The 14541-nt window shown below is 42.7% G+C and overlaps 1 protein-coding gene across 7 annotated transcripts in view; it reads right to left on the minus strand.

Moving 5' to 3' along the window:
* Nucleotides 1–14541, minus strand: part of kiaa0825 (KIAA0825 ortholog) — a 127969-nt gene that overhangs the window by 32866 nt on the left and 80562 nt on the right. The window contains exon 23 of one of the 7 annotated variants that reach the window (XM_037777647.1): nt 12772–13155. The exons of the other annotated variants lie outside the window; for them this stretch is intronic. Coding sequence (XP_037633575.1) covers nt 13134–13155 — 22 coding nt within the window. The 3' untranslated portion in view covers nt 12772–13133. Of the gene's footprint in view, nt 1–12771; nt 13156–14541 lie in introns of those variants that run through there. 7 annotated transcript variants of the gene reach the window in all.

Here is a 14541-nt window from a genome sequence, read left to right on the forward strand (position 1 = left end):
TAAAAAGAAAGTCGAAGAGACACATTTGCACATAAAAAAAGGCAGATGTGAAAACAGCAAAACCCTGTCACATGAGGACACGAGTGGGCACTGGGAATTCAGTATTTTAGCTTAAAGTTAACCTACGACAGAATGAGGGCAGCCAAGGTGAGGATGAAATATGCAGAGGTAAATCAGAAATGTAAATTTAAGAGAGGGGGGGGAGCAGAGGAAGAAAAGTGAGAGAGAGAGAGAGAGAGAGAGAGAGAGAGAGAGAGAGAGTGAGTTGGCGAAACAAAGAGGAATGTCCTCAGTATTACGAAGGAGATAATTGAGATATCCAACTCCTGACAAAATGTGCTATTTCACTGGAGCTGGGAAAAACACAGACGCAGGGGGAGGAGGAGGAGGAGAGATAGAAGAGAGGGATGGGGAGAGAAGAGGAAAGAGAGAGAGAGAGAGGTCTAGAGGGAGGTGACAGTGGTGTATGTGGCTGTGCTGTCTGTCTGACCTGATTGCAAATAAGCAAAGGAGCTCCGCCGCGGCCCAGAAGCACTTCCTCATGCACACAACTCCTCTCTCTCTCACAAACACACACACACACAGCCTTTTCCCTTTAATAAGACTGCTTAATGGTGGCTGTACACACACGACACAACAGTAAAAATGTGCGTGAGTGTGTATCTGTGTGTGTGTGTGTGCATGGATTTGTGTAACTGGTGAGGAAGGGGACAAGGAGGGGGAGAGGGTTGCTGTAGTGAGACAGCAAGCAAGGAAGAGAGGGGGGGAAGGAGAGGGAGGGGCAACGGTGGGTTTCCGAGACGCATTTGCAATTTAAAACACGGTTTGGTATAATGAAAATGTAAAGCAGTGGTTTTATTTTATTCAGTGTGGCAGGTTCAGATTCCCAGAGAAGCTCCACTCGAGCAATCAGTCCATTAATAATTGAATTTTGCTCAGAAGCCGTGCGTGTTTTCTGTACGCGAGTATATGAGTGTGAGCACACGCGCGTGCCAGCGTGTGTACACACGTGCGTACGGGAGTGCGTACGACAAACCTCTCTTCTCTTTCCAGCTGCTGACCCTAATATGAAGCAGCCAATTAGAGATCTTTATTTAATTGCTGGGCGACTCGTCCTCGCTACACACCGCCACGCTCTGCCAACGACTGGCACCGTGGCACTGGGGCAGGGCCAGGGACGCACATACACATTTACACCCATGCATATGCACACGCACTTACACACATGCATACACAAAAATGCAAGAATCTCCTTGATGATAATTCCCAGAGGAAAACGCCTTGCTGTAGCTGGACTATTTTAAGTCTTACACTAGATAACAATATTAGTTTGCTTTGATATCAGCAACCAGAATTACAATATGTGTGCACCAAAACATACATTAACCCCTAAAACCCCTAAGAGCTTTGCAGAGAAATGCCAGTTTCCTCTTCTTTTAGCCCTGGCTTGTCCTCCATCTTTCTCTCTAGGCCCTAACATTCATCCATCCCTCCTCTCTGCCCTAAATCGGGTGTTTCTCCTCTCTCTCTCTCCATCTTTATATCTCTCTCTCTCCCTCTCCCTGGCTGTCAGACAGTATCAGATCAGTAGTTAGATCCATGGCCGAGGCCAAGCCGGCCTCTCCGCTCTCAGCACTCTACCACAACACATCATTACAGCTGACAGCAGGACTTCACAACGCAACCGTACGCGCGCACACACGCATTGCAAGCGTGCACACACACAGTCATGTTTATGTGCATGCTCTGACTCTCTCACACAAATACACACACAAAAACCCACTGTTACAAAGCATGAGGCGTGTTCACATTTAATAACGCCGCTGTAAAGACTGTGGAACTTTTTTTGCGTGATGCATATTCACTAGATTTTTATAGATCGCTTGGTCTGGTTTCATAAAACACAGAGATTTAAAATGAAGGGTGGAGACGGGGGAGGTGGGAGGAGGTGGGGGAGACCACTTCCAAAACCAACAGCAGCAATATGCCAGCGCTGGCGGGAAGAGTTAGCCTCTGTGTAACACTTCCCTAAGAGAGGGATAGTCCCCTCTTACAAGCCGTAAGGGCCGACTGTGTGTGCATGCGTGTGTGGGTGGATATTTCTTTAAGCCAGGCTGGGGACTTTACAGCTCCTGCTAAAGTAAGGTTTACACACACACATACACACACTTGCGAATACACCTGAGAATACACACAATCACCATGTAGAACAACAAATCTAACACTTCGCCCACTTTGATCGGCTACCCGAAAACAAGGCGGGGGCTGGTGGGGGTAGTGGGCTGGGTGGGTGAGTGGATACGGGAGGGGAGTTACTGAAAAGATATGGTGCCCGAAAAAAGAAAAAAAAAAAGTGCCCACTTCCCTCCCCTCTGGTAAGATGACAGGAGGAGAGTAGAGGGAAAAACAAAACACACTAATCTTCTGGCTTCGCAGGAAGCCACAAAGCATCATTTACACAGCGGAGTTAACAGGAGAGCACCAGGCTTCCTGATTTGCAGCGAGCAGCCTTGTTCTAGATAGAGATATTCAGACTGTCAGTATAAACTGCTTCTGTTTTCGTTTTGCATTTATTTCAATGCCAGACTCAGGGCATAAATTTTTCATCACCTGCTAAGCTATGAATAAAAGATTAAAAAAGGAACTGAGAGGGGAGTGGAGGGGGAGGGAGGGAGGGACATAGAAAGAGAGAGAAAGAGAAAGGGAAGGAGAGAGAGGGAGAAGAGAAGAGAAGAGAAGAAGAAGAAGAAGAAGAAGAAGGAGAGGTACAAAAAAGTCTAACAGATGTGGCGCATGCGGTGCAACGTGCGAGCGTTGTGTGCATAGTGAGAAGGTCTCCCTCTCCTCTTTCTCTTTGCCCCCACCTGCCCAACTCCCCCCCCCACATCCCCCCTACACCACCAACCCAATATACCTCTAGGAGGAGAGCAGTGGCTGCGGTGCAGGGTAAAGATGCTATAATGAGCGGGAGGCAGAGGAGCATCTCACCTTGGCTTTTTATAGGATTACCTGAGAGGTGAACTCTCTGCTCTGTGAGAGGAATCATCAGTACACACTCTCTCTCTCTCTCTCCCTCAACCTCTCTCTCTCTCTCTCTGCCCTCAGCGGTCTTTGACAGGCAGGGCGAGAGTGAGATGTCGAAGAGCTGCCGGAAAATTCTCTGCAATACAGAGCTGACAGGTTCAGGTGTGGGTTAAAGAAGGGAGAGAAAGAGAGGGATGAAGGTGAAGGGAAGGAATGCACCTCGCTCTCTAACTCTGTAATTCTCCCCCTCTTTCTCTTTCTGTTGAGTTTATGAAGCTGTACATCCCGGCTCATATGGACTATGACTGTTAAATCCGTATATACCTCACATCATTACCTCCTCTCCGCCCAGTGGAGTCACACATTGACAGTATGCCACCTTTATTATGAGGAGTGCTGGTGTCACTTGCATACTCAATTTTAGTACAGATAATAAACATGGCATTTTCTAGTATGTCCAGTTGCGGTTGAATAAAACATGTACAGAATACACATACACACACACACACACACACACACCTATAGACAAAATACACACCTATATTTTTGTCACTGCTGAATTTTTCAAACATCAGTGGTCAGGAAGCAGCTGATTTTCAAGTGTGATCCTGTTTATTTATGGGATGTTTTTGCATCCAAATGTTGTACATCAGTAAAAAGCACAAAGATAAGTTGCCCAACATTCTTTCTATCATTCTTTTTTTTTTATTTTCAATCAAAGTTTGTGTACATTGATCCTCTCAGCTGATTATATTTTTATTAGCGAGGTATAAAGCAGAAGGTAAAGAAGTTCAGAGTGCTGGTGACAGGAACTGCATGCATACACACGTAATGAAACACACGTGAAGTGCACTCATACACATTTATACCAATTGACCCAATCAAACAGGGTGTAGTCTAAGGAGACAAGTACATGGAGGCAATGCTGCACACAATAACCCAATATGTGCTGTAAGTGTGTGTGTGTGTGTGGGTGCTCAGGTCTGCAGGGAATAAGTGTGATCTGCACTCAAGAAACCTGATCAAAATAACCACTTATTTAGATGAACAGTCACAGCACACCCACTCAGTACACATATGATAATGCACAGCATCCCCACATTTATATACATACATAAGCATACAGATTCATATGACCTTGTCTTGACATGTAAACATTAATGCTAGACTCTCCTGAAATATATACATTACACTGACTCACAGGAAAAGAACACCCACCAGCTACGTGTGCATGCAAACACACATACGAGCAAGCAGGCACACATGCAGGCATGCATGTGTGTTTATGACCTCATGCACAATAAAGATATATAAATATATATATATATATATATATATATATATTTATATATCTTTATATATATATAACAATAAAGATATATAAATATATATATATATATATAAATATATTTATATATCTTTATATATATATAACAATAAAGATATATAAATATATATATATATATAAATATATATATATATATATATTTATATATCTTTATATATATATAACAATAAAGATATATATATATATATATATATATATAAATATATTTATATATCTTTAGTGTATGCATGTGCAGGAGGAAATCCATCTCTGGTTAGAGTAGAGGTAATATATCCCACCAGGACCTGTGTTCCTCATAGCAATTTAAAATAATTATTGTGAGACCTGATGCTCGACGTCAGCCCCGGCCTTCTGCATCTAAATGAGGCTGTGTGTGTGTGTGTATGTGTGTGTGTTAATGTTAGCTGCTGGAAACGATGTTGGGGATTGCCCAAACTGTCCCTCAAAGCCCCCTGAACCTCTGCTGTGGTTGTGTTTTATACTATTGAGATGAATGAGTGTGATATTTTTTTACTGCAACGGTCTTAAAAAGTTAAGTTCGACACCTGAAGAGCTACAGTCTTATACTGAATCATAATGATGACTAGTAGAGTTGTGGCATTAATTGTCAAACTATAAAATGAAAGTGGAAATACTTAAAGAATGGAATTTCAAAGGAACTGTAAGTTTCTAAAAAATATAATATGTCTGTCTGTCTGTTTTATATGTAAATGTGCTCATCAGGATGATGACTCCAGCGGGCATTCAACCACAATCCACAATGTTTTCATCATTTAAAGTTTCTTGGACAGGTTAGTATGAATGAAGTGTGGAAGGAGAATAAAACGTATTAAAAAACATACATATACAGTTTAAATAAATTAGGGCTGTCAAAATCAACACGATAATAACGCGTTAATGCAAAAATGCGAGTTTTAGGTTGTAGTGGACTCAGTTCTATAGAGTAAAGATACTGACATCATATGAAAATAGAAAACCTAAGGATTCCATTGGTAATATGTCATACTAGCTTGTCACAAAGGAGGCTAAATAACGCTCCAAATTTACTCTAAATTTTGGCGAGGAAAAACTGGCATGGCCATTATCAACGGGGTCCCTTGACCTCTGACCTCAAGATATGTGAATGCAAATGGGTTCTATGGGTACCCACGAGTCTCCCCTTTACAGACATGCACACTTTGTGATAATACCATGCAGTTTGGGGCAAGTCATAGTCAAGTCAGCACACTGACAGCTGTTGTTGCCTGTTGGGCTTGAGTTTGCCATGTTAGGATTTGTGCATATTTTTTATGCTAAATGCAGTACCTGTGAGGGTTTCTGGACAATATTTGTCATTGTTTTGTGTTGTTAATTGATTTCTAATAATAAATATATAACACATTTGCATAAAGCAAGCATATTTGCCCACTCCCATGTTGATAAGAGTATTAAATATTTCAAAATATCCCTCTAAGGTACATTTTTAACAGATACAAAATGTGCAATTCATTTGCAATTAATCAAGATTAACTATGGACAATCATGTGAATAATCGTGATTATATATTTTAATCGATTGACAGCCCTAAAATAAATATAAGTATACTTATAAACTAAAAATAAATGAATGACGGAATGTGTGACTGGAAGGAAAGAAAGAAAATATGCTAACAATTCAACATATTGTTTTGTCTGTAGCCCATTTACAGTACTGTTAACCCACTGTGCTGCCACACGGCATTTCCAAAATTTCATCAACGCAATATCGTGATTAAAAAACGTTATTTTCATCTGTAGAAAACAGATTTGGCAAGTTGACTGAAAGTAATAAATAAAAAACTGTTAGAGGGGTTTTCTAACACGGTGCCATCAGTTTGCCCCTTACACCTCCTACTCTTTCACCTCCTGCCATTTCCTGATGTCACCACCTACTCACCACCTTTCCATCTCGCCTCCTTTTTCTATTGAGTCCCTGTTTCATTTTCTTTGTCGCACCTTCTCCCTCTTCTCCCTTCTGCACCTTATCGCCCTCCCTCGTTCTCTCTTTTATCTAAATCTGACTATTTTCTCATCTTCCTTTTGCTGCGATCTCGGGCCAAATACTGTAAGCCTCCACTACAACTCCATCTCCTCTGTCAGGAATAAGGGTGAAGGCCATGCCAGGAGGAGTTGGCATCAACTTGTCACCATACCATCCCTGCTTCCTCCTTCTGCCAGCCTGCTTAATCAAATTACCCCCCTCACTCATGCACACACAAGCCCATTTCTCAATCAACTTCCCTCTCTCTCCCTCCTGCTCCTTCGTCTTCTGCTCCCCTAAACCTTTGCTCTTTTTATCTGCCAGCTTCCCACAGACTGTGCAGAAAAAATACATATATAGCTGCAATCCAATTGGCACAAAAAACATGCCTTTTTAGTGTCTGGGGGACTTTTCTTGCTTGTGCGACCAGTATAAGACAACACGCTGTAGCAGTGGCTGAGGCTGCTGTTTCATCTTAATTAAATTTCCCTCCTCTTTCCTGCTTCCTTCCTGTGTGCCCGCTTGCCCACGCTCCAAATGTCAACAGGATTTGGGCACATGGAGTGGCATCTGGTGCCACATCACCCGACGCACACGGATACAAAAAACCTCACAGCACGGCGAGTTAACCTGGATCGCCGCCAAGCCAGCAGCTACTCGCTAGCTAAGTGCCACAGCGCCAGTCAAGTGCCCGTTCGGCTGTGCGCCCACCCGCATCACTCACACGCATACGCGCATACGCACACACTGGCACTTTCAACCCCCCAATGGCACCAGGCGATGACAAGGAGACAGAAGGGCCTTGCCTTGCTGAGCCGCTCCCTGCCCCCCAGCACATACTGTACAGCTCCCTACCTAACCCCAGAGCCATACTGTATCTCCATACCCTCACTGGCAGTCTGTCGGCGTGGGCTCCACACAAACAGAGTCTGTGTTACAGTGTAGCATAGAAATACCAGCCCCCTATGCCTCGACTCAAAAACACGTGTACGTTCATATACGGAACATGACTGTACATATACACATTACCATTCCCTCTACAACACAAACAAAATGTACTCAGAGCAATGATGAATACACCCCCACACACACACCCTGACACACATATCCAAAGCAGCTCTTCATGTTTGAACCATAGACTGGATATAAAGACAAGACAGCTCCCCAAAAGTGAAGCCAAAACATCTTGATTGCCCCCTGGTGGCTGGCTGCAGTATAGGTCATAAATCCCGCCCTCTCCATGTTAGCGGACGGGTCGTGAGCAAAACTAAAAAGTCAAAGTACACGTCAAATAAATGTTTCCCAAAGATGGTTTCTGTCATGATTGACAGCTGCTCTGAGTGAAATAGTCGCGCAGCTGGAGGCTCTGGAATTGTACGAGAGAGGAGATGTAACTTTAACTTTCCATAACTGTCACGTGTCTGTGGAATAGAACGTGTCATTTTAAACATAAATGTAGTTAAAGTGATATTATGGTTAGTTGTGTATCACTCCAATCACTACTGCGCAGACTCTGGCTTCGAATGACGGCAAGATGTCAGTTCCCGTATTCGGGATATTTTGGCCTCAATTTTGTACAGTGGGAGGAAGCGGAGACATGTCGTCATCTATAAACAGTATACGGTTTGAACTTTCTCAGACGGTGCCATTAGACGCTGGGGTCTGGCTTCCCAACCACAGTGTTCCTCTCAGTTATTACTTGCTTCCCAATGTTTAGTGCAGACCGGCCACAAGACACAAACAGACACTCACACTCCTGCCAGCCAAACTTTCTATTTGAGATAAATTATGTTCGATAAAAACAGTAGCTGTGCCGCTTAAATCCAAGGATGGCAAAGATCATGTACAGTATGTGTGAAAAGAGAGAGAAAGAGAAAGAGAAAGAGAAAAAGAAAGAGAAAGAGAAACAGAAAGAGAAAGAGAGAGAGAATGAAAAAGGTAATTGACAATCGTGACCTTGAGTTCAGCTTTTTCCGGTGAGGTAAATTTGGAGTCAAATGGATGTGTGTGTTTGAGCCGTGGGGTCAATACAGGAGAGGAGAGGAGATATGATATCAGCCACAAGCAGAAGTAGAAAACATTTGGTCAACAATATTCCTATTCTCGTAAAAAAACACCACTGCATAAGATTTAAACTGGGGACCCCCTATTTTTTTCACTCTCCTCAGTTTGCCTCCATGCAGATTAGAGTTGACTCTCAATTACAGTCCATCTCCGAGTGCAGATGACAGTGTGAAGCAGGCTCGAATAAAACACATCAGGCTTTTCAAATAGGCCGGTTCAGGACCACTGAGCAGCCAACAGTGCCAGCCAGCTAGCCAGCCGGCCAACTCCATGTACATCCATGGCTGTGGAAAGAGCTCAAGGAAGCTAGAAAGCTACCCATGCTGCCTGAGCCTAACATATGCTCTATTCCAATCTATGTCACTCTTCATTTGCCTGTTCGTCTTCCTTGGTCTACTCTCATTCTTTCTTTCTTGGGTCTGCATTTTCCTAATGATATAGCCTCTCTCTCTCTTTTTCTCTACATCCGTTCCTCTCTATGATTTGTTAATGCTTAACTGGGTCTTATGCGGCATTAACCCTCATCCTACCAACATATTTAGCACACAAGGACTACCAACTGAGGTCCCTAGGGACCCAAGAATAAACTACTGTAAGAAACAACCATCACAGCAAAATGTTTAATTATTTCTTCTAAAAACATTATTAGTTATGTAATTGATGTCATCTGAAGAAAAAAAAAACAGATAAAAAATACAACAAAAACAAAAATAGACTGAGCACATGAGGAAATCTGTGTGTCTCCTTCTGCCACCTGTCTCCTTCAAAATGACTGACAGAGTGCCCCTACCCCCTTGATAGTGTGTGATACTTTCATTAAGGATTCATGGCAAACATGTTATCCATCCATTATTGCTATTAATCTGCATGGGCTGCAATTGGGTGCTATTGACTGGGGATCCCCCAGGACCCCAATACATTGGTATTTTCAAAAAGCACTAATTAAAACAGAAACAGAAAACAATGTAATGAAGTCATTAGGAACAAATTGATTGACAGTCATGAAAAATTTAAAAAAAGATATGACAAAAATGTTTGCATCAAGGCTACAAGTGTGTAACCGCTTTTCTCTACTTTGTCTAAATGCTGACCAGCTCCATAGCATTAGGCGTGTTGTCACGTGGCTATATCTTTGACAGAACAAGAAGATGACACATTTAGAAAAGGGGGATGAGGAGGAGTATCGTATCGCTCATTTGTAAATTTAGACTGCACTAATTTGGCTTAGTTTTGGAGCAGTGCGCATATGATAAACAGATGCAGCCAGGCAGACAGAGAGACTGATAGAAATGGGTCTAGTAGCTGCAAGGATTGGGCTAAACAGAAAATCTATTCGGCTTGTTTGCGGAGGAGATGCCCCATGCTATTTGTTTGGTGCTTGTCTTTCTAGTGAGTCAGATAATCGGAGAGTGATTATTTGATGTAGGAAAACACACACACTCTTAGCGTGCCTGCCTGTTCAGATTTAAACGCATAGAAAGCAACAGCTTTTCATCTAAACATGATGTGATGCATTGTATGTTTATCGTACCACACGCACGTTGAACTTGTGCGCATCATTGTCAAGTGGACATACTGCTTGAATGACATTGAGCTTCCTCTGGGTGTGTACCGGTATACATGTGCCGGTGTGTATGTTTGTGCCCCTTCTGTAAGAAACCCACTCAGTGTGTGGCCTCCACTCAAGTGTCTGTCTGGATCTGTGTAGCTACTCGTACACCAAAGAGAAATAAAGCAGCCGCTGCTGTGCCAGCTTAATGTAGGCAGGACAGGCTGAGGGGTAAGAGAGAGTTCATTAAGAGATTTCAAGGCACCTGAAGTTCATTTGTCTCCCTAAAGCATCAAAACAGGATAATAAGGACAGGGGAGGAGGAGAATGGCAACAGCGAGTCATGCCTTTGTTTTTCCTCTCTTTAACAATTCTCTACTTTAAATACCAAAGTCCTTTCATCCTCATCTGAGACTTATCTCTAAATTTCAATATGAAAAAACTTCTTACTGCATTCCAGTGTCGAGGTTTATGCAGGGCAAACCTGTTTCCTAACAAAACCCAGAGCAGATAAGGAAAATAAAATTACCCCCGAGCGTATTTCAATTCAAACTACAGATTACTTCCTTTTAATTGTCTATTAGAGTGCATAAAGTGCATGATGTTTAACAGTGTTTTGAGGCAATGTAGTTTTTTTTGTTTTTTTTAAATAAATGACAAATAGTATTTTCCCACTGCATTGTTCAATTGTTGTACTAATGGCTTGTTAAAGTAACAGACATTGATACATACAATGATATAATTTGATTGTAACTAGAATACGGTATGTGAGTATGCCTACGCCAACCAGTCAAGTTGCAATTTACATCCCTGTCTGTCCAAAATGTCATCACCTCATCATTTTATCCTGTTAGGCATTTGTGTGAAATTGTCATAATTAGCACATGAATTCTTGAGTTATGGCCAAAAATGTGTTTTGTGAGGTCACAGTGACCTTTGACCATAAAATTCCATTCAGTTCATCCTTGAGTCCAAATGGATGTTTGTGCCAAATTTGAAGAAATTCCCTCAAGGCGTTCCTGAGATATCACGAGAATGGGATGGACGTGACCTTGACCTTTGACCACCAAATTCTAATCAATCAACCTTGAGTCCAAGTTGACGTTTGTGCCAAATTTGAAGAAATTCCTTTAAGGCATTCCTAAGATATTGCGTTCACGAGAATGGTATGGACGTGATGTCACACTGACCTTTGACCACCAAATTCTAATCAGGTCATCCTTGAGTGTAAGTGGACGTTTGTGCCAAATTTGAAGAGATTCGCCCAAGGCGTTAGTGAGATATCAAAAGAATGGAACGAATGTCAGGTCACAGTGACCTTCACCTTTCACCACCAAATTGTAATCAGTTCATCCTTGAGTCCAAGTGGATGCATGTGCCAAATTTGAAGACATTTTCTCAAGGCATTCCTAAGATATCGAGTTCATGAGAAGTGTATGGACGAATGGAAAACCCCAAAACATAATGCCTCCAGGCCACGGCTTTCGCCGGTGCGGAGGTATAAAAATGTTGTAGTGCACAATAAAAAACAAGTACAGATTTTAAAAATTTAATCTGGATCTAAAAATGTGCCAGTCTGCATCTAGCCATTGCATAATTAATGGAGTTTAATTGTCATTTAGTTTCTGTCCCAGGCTTCCCTCACTCAATGTTCTTTTGTAACTGTGTGTACTCTCGCCCCCGCCTTGCACACGGCCGGTGCTAAGGCTAATAAATATGCTCTTATAATCCTGCTGCTGGTGTCATCCAAGTGTCACTCCTAGACATAAGGCAGGGTGACAGTGGGGCGCCCCTTGCAGTGTGTGCGTGTGTGTGCTTAATTTGACTTTGCATGGATGAATGCATGATTGTGAGTTTAGGTTGAGTGCATGTGAATGCGTGTGTGTGTGTGTGTGTGTGTGTGTGTATCCTGCATTGTGTGGTGTGCACGTCTGTGGGACTGATTAAGACACACTCTTCTCCGGTGTGGTGGGACACCTGGTCTTAGTGGGAAAATGGGCTGTGGGCCACCAGGGCAAGAGGGTAGGCAGAGAGAAAGGCCCGCGGAGGCAGGAGGGAGGCAAGGTGAGCTACAGGGAAACACTGTCATCCACTTCCGCACTGAAAGGACTTTTAATTTAGCTACGGTCAGATTAGGCCGAGGCACATGGCATAGGTGGGTAGACGCATTGCTGCCAAGCTATTAGGTAACCCCGAGTGGGCAAAGTGACAACACACAAATAGATATTGTGTATGAACACACATATACACACACAGATTTGCAGGTCTCTTAAGGACAATTGGACAAGAAAAACAACCGTGTGTGTTAGGCTAATTGACCTATGTTGAATCCCAGTGGCTCTGACATCACTAAAAATGCTAATACAGCATACACTGTTGCTTTTAGTTATTATCCAATAAAACATTTCTGAAATGCTGCATGGTGAAATGGTAAATTTCATCTGCAAAGGCAGGGCAAACAAATGTGTGTGATATGTTTGCTGAGGAGCATGTTCTTATATACAAACTGCAATGAAATGTTTAGTTGTGTCTTGTAATTCCATGTGGGCTCACCAACCAGAGTGCATGACATGACCTAAATCATGCAAAACGCGTGACATATTCAGAAACAATATCAATTCTAATCATAAAGGAAACATCTTTCTAGTGTGACAAAATAAGAGAGTAAAATGTATTTTGGTGGAATACAGAGGACAGTAACACAAGCTCTATTATATGCTTTGTTCATTGGAACCAAGCAGCAACCGCCAGTACTGAAAAATGAAGCCAACGCAGAAGTGCCAAAAGCTGCAGTTCTTCGAATTTAATCAATCCCCATAGACCCCCATGTTAAAATGGCCAACGTTACAACAGAAATAAACATGTTTACAGCCTGGTACAAAAAACTGTTTTCCATTCCATTCATGACAACTGTACGGGGGTTGAATTTTTATATAATTCACCTGTTTGGATTATATTAAGGCATAAAGTTAGGTATAACTAAGGGCATGGCCACTTTGAGTGACAGGTGGGTGCCGTCTCAGGTCGCTAGCTGCTAGCTGTCTGCTCTGCTCCACTGACGATCCACCTCTTTGCCCATTTTTGGATTGTTGAGTTAGGCTGTGTCGTCACTGCCAAGGTGGCGATGGCCGGAGTCACCCACTTTGATCTTCACAACAGCTCTTCAATAAACCTATGGGTGACGTCACATGACAATTTTATACATTCTACGATTGGAACAAGACCATATTGTTGTTCTGAAAATGTGTTTCTTTCTCACCAGAACTAACCATGCTGCTTTGTATAAAAGCACCACTTTACATCCAGTTCACTGTGACCTTTCTGACTCATTCAAAAACAAAAAAAGATGAGTGAAGACAGATTGAATGAGAGTCTGTGTCTACTTATCACGTGCTTCTTACACCACTCTAACTACGTAACTTGACTAAGATAGCCAACATAAGGCCTTAACATAACAGCTGCAGTAGGTGGAGCATTGCTGTAACCTGCTCATCAATTGTTTGTAGAATTGTTAGCGTGCGTGAGAAGAAGCTGCAGACTTGGGGTCCATATAGACAGTGGACAACTGTGACACATGGTAATGGCTGTGGACGGTGCTAACTAGAGACAGTACACATTGACAGAGCGCATGAGGTGCAGTGTAGATGCGCACACACACACACATACATACACACACATCACATCACATCCAGTAAACATTAAAAAAAAAAGCCTGAGGCAGCTTGCAAGAATGAAGTAACAAAGCTGAGCAGGAATGGCAGTTTTCTTGGTGTCTGCTTAGACTTAAAGTAATTGCCGCATGTCTGTCATTGCCGACGAAGGCGAAGAAAATGTCTTCCTCAGCTGCTACCCTGCTTGTTTTGTTCGCTGCACTTGTGTAAAGTGGGAGAAAATAAGTGTCATTCAGTGAATGCAGCTATTCTTCCCATGACAGCTTCATATCTGTGAGCTGGGGGGAGGCCACCCCAAAATCCTCCTTTTCCACTGGTAACGCCTTTGACAGGGTGTTAAAATAAAAAGGCCCCACCTCTTTGTCCAAGCACACACACATATATAGACATGCATGCACACCTACGTCTCACTAATAAGTTTTTACACACTCACTCAACAATGTGCAAGGACAAATGCGCAGAGAGAGCAGTGAAGGGTGTCTGTGCTGAGTGAATGGATGCCCTTTTTAACCTCGCTCACCAAGTGTCCCTGTGTTAATACAACTGATCAGATGGCTGAAAGAGAGATTGAGAGAGACAGACAGGAACGGAGATGCTGCTGAAGAGCCGAGAGCAGAGTAGAAGGACTTTCCTATATTCCTACAACTATACCGTACCTGTCTGTCTGTCAATCCGTCTGACCCCGTCTAACACTTACTCTCAATATCCTTCGCCCTCACTTTCATATGCAGCAGGCAAATGGGTCAGTTGCCATGGTAACAACTGAGAGGCCAGGGATCTTCTGGTCTATTAAGAAAAATGGGGGAAGTCGTCCCCCCCCCCCATCCCACATACACACTCATTTAACTGAACAGAGTAGTGAAAAAGAATGAGATGGGTTGTACTGG

Source organism: Sebastes umbrosus, chromosome 8, assembly GCF_015220745.1.
Source record: "Sebastes umbrosus isolate fSebUmb1 chromosome 8, fSebUmb1.pri, whole genome shotgun sequence".
Lineage (NCBI taxonomy): Eukaryota > Metazoa > Chordata > Actinopteri > Perciformes > Sebastidae > Sebastes > Sebastes umbrosus.